The sequence below is a fragment of the Labeo rohita genome, chromosome 8, assembly GCF_022985175.1.
Source record: "Labeo rohita strain BAU-BD-2019 chromosome 8, IGBB_LRoh.1.0, whole genome shotgun sequence".
Taxonomy (NCBI): Eukaryota; Metazoa; Chordata; class Actinopteri; order Cypriniformes; family Cyprinidae; genus Labeo; species Labeo rohita.
The window spans coordinates 19,810,179-19,819,334 of NC_066876.1; the positions used below are offsets into that span (position 1 = coordinate 19,810,179).

At 36.7% G+C, this 9,156-nt stretch overlaps 1 protein-coding gene across 4 annotated transcripts in view; it reads right to left on the reverse strand.

Moving 5' to 3' along the window:
• LOC127169672 (glutathione S-transferase Mu 4) overlaps positions 1 to 9,156 on the reverse strand; it is a 49,969-nt gene that overhangs the window by 3,905 nt on the left and 36,908 nt on the right. The window contains exons 1-3 of one of the 4 annotated variants that reach the window (XM_051117198.1): positions 2,043 to 2,171; positions 227 to 302; positions 74 to 138 (exon numbers count right to left, since the gene is read on the reverse strand). The exons of 1 other annotated variant lie outside the window; for it this stretch is intronic. In XM_051117198.1, coding sequence (XP_050973155.1) covers positions 74 to 138; positions 227 to 302; positions 2,043 to 2,078 — 177 coding nt within the window. In that variant the 5' untranslated portion in view covers positions 2,079 to 2,171. Of the gene's footprint in view, positions 1 to 73; positions 139 to 226; positions 303 to 2,042; positions 2,190 to 9,156 lie in introns of those variants that run through there. 2 more of the 4 variants (XM_051117202.1, XM_051117199.1) reach the window with 2 other exon arrangements.

Here is a 9,156-nt window from a genome sequence, read left to right on the forward strand (position 1 = left end):
CTGGTGAAGAAGGTGAAGGTTAGTTATTGCATGTTATACTGAACAATACTATGAGGGTAACTATGTAACTTACATTAGGAAAGTCCATCCCAAGTTTCTCTTTTTCATTAAACCAACAGCTTTTGTCATAGTTGGGAGCTGCAAGGCAAGAACATAAAATCAGTGTGCTTTTATATGGACAATCTGAGTATGTCTGCTACTGTATGTTATAATGATCATCACTTACCCTCACCACAAGAATACAACTTCTCCTCATACTTGGTACCAGTGTATTCCAACAGCAGACGGATTGGTTGAGCAAGCTGTAATCACATGAAATGATATCCATAACATGCTGTATATTTAACTCCAGCTGCTGTAAAATGTTTTTCACACTTTACATGATTAACTGAGGGTTGATTGATATATTTATTTACACAGCATATTTATAAACCCTGGGTTAATGTTCTTATTATTTTTATAATCATGAGGTGAATAATACTAATTGGACAAATAATATAACACAACCTGTTTAACCCTCTGGCACCGTTCGGTCATTTTTCACAGAAAGATTTAGCTTTTTTCTTTCTTTTCTTTTTTTTTCTTCATCAAAATGGTATGAAACCTGGTATGAAAGGTTTTGGCACTTGCTATGTGAATACACAAACAAAAATGCATAGGACTCAAAAACATTAAATGGTCCTGAAAAAAAAATCACATTTGTACTGTTTACATCAAAAATGACTGCACTGAAAATTAATGGAAAGCAAATTACATCTAGGGGAACATTCAGTACTCCACCCAAACTAAATTTTAGCTAATTTTTTTTTTTTTTTTTTAGAAATCAACCTCAAATTTGGAACTCAACTTGTTTAGATTTACGGCTTTTATTTTAACACAGTTTTATACTAAAACATGTACTGGAAATAAATATATATCATTTCATCAAAAAAAAAAAAAAAAAAAAAAAAACCCACACAATTTAAGATTATATAACTTTTTAGTTTCATTTTTAATACTGGCAAGTGTCTTCTGTAAAAAGAGAACAAACTAAGTCTGCTCCAAAGAATTCAAGATTCAGTTTAAGTTGGACATTTTATTTTCAGGTCTATGCTCAAAAAGTGTTTTACAAATAATAATTGGATCATAACTATTCCATAAATATAATTGGGAATATTAAAAAAAATACAGCACATTGTCACTGAAAATTTGGTCATTTTTGCCAAGCAGCAGTCAAGACTACTCGAGTAAATAACTATTCTTCTAGCCGTGGAAATGCTGCCACATAAAAGTGGTTAAGTTGCCCTGAATCTTTTGAAACATACAGCAAAATATTATCTTCAGTTTAGAAAGCGTTTAATAAGGGGCAAGTTATGGCAGCTTGTTATAAACCGAGGCAATTTATGACAGCTCGCCGTTACATTCTTGCATTGTGCCCTTAAATCAGCTCTCAGACACGTTTTTATAACCCAAAGTTAAAACTGGCTTTTATTCAGTGTTTAATGTAGCTCCTATAGAATACAGGAAGTGTTTCGTCGTAATTTTGCGCAGGGGTGTAACTAAACACACTCGAATCGACTGTAGACAAACATAACAGACATATAAAGTAAGTTAGCATTTTGGACGCGATAAACGTCCAAAAACCGCTTTACATTTAAACTCATATTAATCACTACTGACTAGCAATGGACGCTTTTTAGGTATAAAGGCGTTTTTTTAAAGAATCTATAAAACACTTTAACTAAAATGCAGCTTGCAAGTTTGAGCTCAGTGTCACATTAGACGACCGTTGTATCTAAACTAATACCAAACTTTGCCGACTAGCGGCCTAGCTCATTTCTCTCGACTTATCGTTAACCGAAGATAAGAATTTAAACAAGCAGAGATAAAGTTCTGACCATTTTTAGACAAGGCAAATCACACTGACTGCGATTCTATTCTTCTGCGATGACTCCATGACGAAGTTATGAAACAAAAATATGAATAAAAAATGAATCGATTAAAAGTCTAACTATGCAAAATGATTATAAAATAGTTATGCACAAATTACGACTGGTTCTTACCCCGCGTATATCCCAGTAAGCCAATTTCATTGCCATCTTGCCACAAGAGTTTGCACCGTTGTGCTTCAAAATGAGGTGCAGGAGCAACAGGATGGAGGAGAGGAGAGGGCGTGCGCGCGCACGTGGGGTCTGCGGGTTCAAGTTAAAGAGATACAACACCCACAAAATTAATGATGTGTCATCTTGTGATAATTCTGTTCGTGCTAAATAATCTTAAACATTTATTTTATATTTTCAAGCAAGCAACAGGCTTATGTGCATTCTAAATACACACACTTGCTTCAGCATTTTACCAGGGAGAAAAAAATCTTTTAGGGACCAAAAGTTCCCACAATAGGGTCTGGCTGCAGACATCTGCATACACTCTCAGACGCCTGCACTTCCGGAAGTGGCGCCATGTGCAGTCTATTTTTATTTTTTACTTTATTTTAGTTATTTATTTATTTTTCAATGGAATCTCTCAACATTTTACAACAGTAGCCAGGTGGTGAAGACAAGAACAAAGAAACTAAATTACAATGTCACTCGCAATCGCCACCTGCACTCTCAGATACCTGCGACGTCACTTGTTGCCAATGGAGACAAGAAGCTGTGGTGGTTAAACGATTAGAACTAATTTAGCATAACGTACAGGGTCCTGCAAGTCATCTGTAGGAGATAAAAACAAGACCCGTAAATCCGTGGCCACAGAACAGCAGAATATGAACGAGAGATTATGAAGTCTCTCCTTAAGCGTTTTCCTCCCGTAGACAACCATTAACACATAATATGGCTTAATGTATTAAGATGCAATTAAAAGATCAGATTCGATACAGTTTATTAATATAATGCATATGTAGGCTATATAGTGTTTTCCTTCGCAAAACGTGGCATAATGTGTCATAACGGATTAAGATGATAAAGACTAAACTCAGTATGCTCCTATTCATTATTAAAACAACTACACACAAGCAGGTGAGCCCAGAATAAACTTAATAGAGAATAATCTCTACAGCTGTTTCTATATCATTTCCTTTTGTTTATATTGATTTTCCATGGGAGGAAAACGTCTGTTTAACGCATTGCGTTCTGGGCTCGTCTGCTTGCCTATACAGAGTTGGTTCTTTTTAATATCACATAAGGCTACGTTCACACTTGGCGTCTTTTTTGACAAGAAAAAGTTGACAACGGCGCTTTTTTAGTAAAAAAAAGAATCTGGCAGCGTTGCAGCCGAGGGCGTCTTTTGTTCAGTAGTGATGGGTCGTTCTTGAACGATTCGTTCATTTTGAACGAATCTTTAATGTGACTCGGGACGAACGAGTCGTCTCGGGGAGTGATTCGTTCAGTCGCGCATGCGCAACATCTTATTAGGTTCTGTACTGGAATTAGTTCACCTGTTTTACCTTATGGGGCTGTCAGTGATGAACGTTCAAAAGATTCACCTTAGGCTGGGGGGCTGTCACGTGATGAACGAACGACTCAAACCCGAAGACTCAAAAGATGAACTAATCAATTCTCTTTCCGGCTCAGGCTGCATAGGTTAACATTACAGGGCTGTCACGTGATGAACGAACGACTCAAACCCGAAAACTTGTCAGATAAGAGGCGAGGTGAGCGAATCATAGACTAAAGACCCAGGTAAACAATGAATTAATCTTTTCTGTTTCTTATAGCATTATCGTTTTGTTTTGTTTGTAGTGTGATCAATGTTTGTGTAAGCAGTAGATGTGTTAGGGAGGTAAAACGTAACATTTTAATTATATTTTGCTAAAATGAACGAAATGACTCGAAAAAAGATTCGTTCATTTTGCTGAACGAGACTCAAAGGACCGAGTCGGTAAAATAATCCGAACTTCCCATCACTATTGTTCAGTGGCGTAGCGCAAACTGCGTTGGCCCACCCGCAAGAGTGGAGGCGGGGCCCCTCACCGCATAATTAGATGGGGGATTCACCTTTTCATTCAAAATCGTGAATTAGTACTGTGGAATTTAATAGTATGTAATTATTTCGTATTTATTTATTAAGAACTTTTCACACAAAAAAAAGAATAAAAGAAACACCAACAATAAAACAGCAATTACATTAACTTGGATACCGTGTAATTCTTGCTGTCGCCTCCTCTGTAATATTTTCAGTGCTGTGACAGTCATCGTCTGGACCGTGAGATCCGCTTTTAGCATCTGAGTCCATGTCTGGCGTATCATTCACCACAGCCGCGCCCGCGCCCACGTTAGAAGCAGTAACGTTAATGTCCGTGATGACACTGCTAGCAAACTCCTGAGTAACGTTACCCGTGCTCGCTCTCGCAGCTCCTTCCCGCTGATTTGGAAGAAATATGGATGAAATTTTCGGTAGTTTTGCATTGAATTGCTCTTTTCGGTGTTGGTTAGTCCGTTTTTGAGCTCCGCTGACATATTTTCTTTTACTCATTTTGCGCTCATAAGCTTCACTCTCTAAACAGTTGCGGAAATTCTTAATCGTGATTGGATAACAAGGACAACGGATATGGTCATAATCGCCAAACACGGTAGGCTGCAATTACTACCAAAATAAAAGTCCTATACGTTCACGTTATAAAAACGCTTTAATTATTTATTCGAGTCAATTTTTGGGGGCCCCGCCCCCGCAGTGCGTGCCCTGCGGGCCCGTCCGCTACGCCACTGCTTTTGTTGCTATAACAACAGCTGCAATCATATGAATCTCGAGAAAAGAGGAAGCTCGCTCTTGCGCTGGTGTTTTATTTTTTATTTTTTAGCATTTTTGTATTTAGACAGGAAGCGAGGGGACGGGGGGGACGGGACCGGGAAGGATCTGCGAGTCTGCCAGTCTGCGGGACGCCCGTAGCGCAGCGGCGTTCATGTTAACTTCCAAAAACCGACGCGCGGCTCCGATAGCCTTGTGGGCAGCGCGTCGGTTTTTGAAGTTAACGGGGAGGAGAATGTCGGTTAACAACAATAAAATAAAAGTCTATCAACCGGCACGTCTCTATTTTTTCTTGTTGTTCTTGTTGTTATGGAAACGTCAGTTCTGCCTACTCGCTTGTCATTGGTCAGCTTTTAAAAAAGACGCTTGACGTAGGGCGTTTCTTTCAGAAAAGTTGAACTTTTTTCAACTTGAAAAGTATGGGATTATTTTTGTGCCAATAAGAATGAACGTAACTTTATAAAACTGAACGTAACTTTCCAAGAAACGATCAAAAATATGCCACTGCAAAAGAAGAAAAACACAATGAAAATGAAAAAATGAACTCAGTCGCACGAATTTAACATGCTCTTCAAATATGCTTCATTCTTTGTTAATGATTTTCAAAGAATCGTTTTCGCGAATCATGGATTCTGAATGAGTTGCCACAGCTTTCGCTTACGCTTCACAAATTTTCGTTTGCTGTTTTGGCACAAACCTCTCGTGGGGGCGGGCTTAACAGCGATCTACTCTAACTGGCTAATGAGCTTTTGATGGACAGTTGCTCTCTGACCTGGAAGCACGGACGGTGACGTCAGTGGTGCAATACGTCGTGCTTTGTTTATAGAAAATATCAGAACTGTTGCACACTGTACATGAATAAAACTTTTATCGATGTTATTGATTAACGTTACTTTAGCAACACGAACTTACTTCAAGCTGCCCTGAGGGACAAGCTGAGGTGGAAGATGATGCCGCTCCGTGTCTCTGCTGGGAGCTCATCTTTAGAAACTAAGAGACGACCGTAGGTGAAATACTAATAACATTAATACTTAATATAAACAAAGCACGACGTATTGCACACCGCAACAACTTTCCAATATGTGCGCCACTGACGTCACCGTCCGTGCTTCCAGGTCAGAGAGCAACTGCCCATCAAAAGCTCATTAGCCAATCAGAGTAGATCGTTGTTAAGCCCGCCCCCACGAGAGGTTTGTGCCAAAACAGCAAACGCAAATTTGCAAAGCGTAAGCGAAAGTTGTGGCAACGCATTCAGAATCCATGATTCGCGAAAACGATTCTTTGGAAATCATTAACAAAGAATGAAGCATATTTGAAGAGCATGTTAAATTCGTCCGACTGAGTTCATTTTTTCATTTTCATTGTGTTTTTCTTCTTTTGCAGTGGCATATTTTTGATCGTTTCTTGGAAAGTTACGTTCAGTTTTATAAAGTTACGTTCATTCTTATTGGCACAAAAATAATCCCATAGAAAAGACGCTCTGAGTTGCAGAAAAAGACGCCGGCGGTGGCGTTTAAAGTGTGAACGTAGCCTAATGCCTTTCTTATGGCGGGTTCTGCTGGTATATCGTTTGACAACAGTAAGGTTTATACTGAATTTGGTCTTTATCATCTTAGTCCGTTTTGCCACATTAAGCGTTTGCTGGGCAAGTATAAAAGTGAAAGTTTGCGCATTGTGTTCATGGCCATATGTTTGCTTTGAAGTACATTAAATTAATAAACCATATTACAAATGTGATCGTTTAATGGCACTTAATGTATCTTAATACATTAAGCCATACCAAGTGTTAATGGTTTTCTACAGGAGGAAAAAGCTTAAGGAGAGACTTTGGGCATTGCGTTCATATTCTGCTGTTCTGTGGCCACGGATTTTCGGGTCTTGTTTTTATCTCCTACAGATGACTTGCAGGACCCTGTACGTTATGCTAAATTAGTCCTAATCGTTTAACCACCACAGCTTCTTGTCTCCATTGGCAACAAGCACCATTTGCGTGGATTGCAAGTGAGGTGGCAGGTATCTGAGAGTGCAGGTGGCTATTGCCAGTGACATTGTAATTTAGTTTCTTTTTTCTTGTCTTCACCACCTGGCTACTGTTGTAAAATATTGAGAGATTCGATTAAAAAAATTAATAAATAACTAAAATAAAGTAAAAATAAAATCGACTGCAAGTGACGTCACTCCCGGAAGTGCAGTCGTCTGAGAGTGCAGGCGTCTGAGAGGGCAGGTGCATGTCTGCAGCCGGACCCTTCTCCAAGTTGAACGTGTTCTTGTTATATAAATCTATATGAGGCTTTAAATTAGAAATAGTTTAGGACGCATTTACCTAACAGTCAAAAGTTTTTAAACAATTTTAACTTTTAATGTTTTTTTAAAGTCTCTTCTGCTCACCAAGCCTGCATTTTATTTGATCCAAAATACAACAAAAGCAGTAATTTGAAAATATATTTTAAAATGTAATTTATTCCTGTGATCAAAACTAAGCCTCAAAGTCCATCTGATGTTATTCTTTAAAAAATTTTTTATCAGGCTCCTATGTACCTCCTAAGTACCGTAACTTCTGATTGGGCTCAGGCTGGGATTTAGCAAGTTTGAAGTAAAAGTATTTGATGGACGTATACTATGTGTCCAGAGCATCCAGAGTATCATCTCTAAGATATCTTGTTTTTGACCGAGATGGCTTTTAGAAAGTTTTGCATCTGAACTCTTCATACATACATACCCCTAGACCTGCAGGTTATGCCCCAAAATTCAAGATATTGGTGCAAAAAATGCACCTGTATGTGTTTTGTCTCATATTTATATATATTACGTATCACACGATATTACATGGGCAGCAAAAGCAATATGACACGAGTGCTCATTTTGTCCCATATATATATATATATACACATATGGGAAAGAAATTATAAAAAATATACTTTAATTTAGCAAGGATGCTTTTAATTTCTTTATCATAAAAAGATTTCTATTTCAGATAAATGCTTTCTATTCATCAGAGAAACACTGTAAAAAAATCCTGTAGAAATTACAGTAACTTACTGGCAGCAGTTCGCCAGTAACTTACTGTAAATTTACTTACAGTAACAATACTGTATTTATATTTACTTATATATTTACTTATTTACTTGCTGTAAATGTATTTACAGTATTATACTGCACTTGTACAGTTTTTACTGTATTTTTACTGTATTTTACTTGTAAAACATACAGTAATTTTATGGTCTTTTCTCCAGTTATATATTGCAAAAAAATAAAATAAAAATAAGCAATGACAACTGTGTAACTTTTAATGTTTTTAATTGTTCAAATGTTGCAATAACCCTTGCAATAACATTACAATTTTCACAGATTCATTTAAGACTCAAAAAAAAAAAAAAAACACTATTACAAACTATTATATATATTACAGCACATACCATTTTAACTATTATAGCTAGAAAAATTCTTAACATTTATCCTAAGCACAACATACTATGATAACAGTGAACAGCAATGACAGTGAAGCTTCAAATAAAACTCAAACTTTTGTTACACACAAGAAGCATTTTTCAAGAATATATAGATAAATATTTGTATATTACAGCACTTAAAAAAATATGTCAAAAAAAAAATAAAAATCAGGAACAAATTCAATCATAAGAAAAATCTTAAAAACATACACATTCACAAAAACTCTCCTGAGTAAAATGCATTTGCCCGTAGTGGATTAATAGTTTTGCCAGCTGAAATTCACAAACTTCTGAGGGTGAGGGTTAAGGCCAGAGTTTCTCCTTTGCACCATCTTCCCACTTCTTTTGCTGATCTGGAATTTTGCAGAGCACTTGAAGTGTGTCAGGATTTATCCTCACAATGAACCTTCACAAAAAAAATAATTCATTAGATTCATATTTCATTCTCTTTTGTAAAAACTTTTTAGAGCATTAGTTCAGCCAAAATGAAAATTTTGTCATCATTTACTGTGTTGTTACAAACCCATAAAAATCTAGTTTGTTTTCGGAACACATGAAAATTGATATTCTCTGTTCATTTTTGTCTATCCAGGCAACCAAAGTCTTTTAGCTTCAAAAAGTGCATAAAAACATTGTAAAAATAATCCATATGATTCAAGTGGCTTAAGACGCCTAATCAGTTCTCAAGCATGTTTGAGATTCTGTTTACCACATTTGACGCACTCTACATATTTGGATGATCAATGTTTGTATGTGAATAAAAGCCCACGGATTAATCATACAGATTAATTCCACTTCTTTACGCACTTTTTAAACTGGAATATTTTGGTTGTGTGTACTTTCAGTGGACAGACAAAAATACTGTTATGAATTCATTAGAAGAATAAACAGAATAGTACACCAGTTAATTTTATTTAACACAAATTGTCAGTTATCATTACTGCATGCCAAGAAGACAACACCCAAAAATTTTAATTCTCTC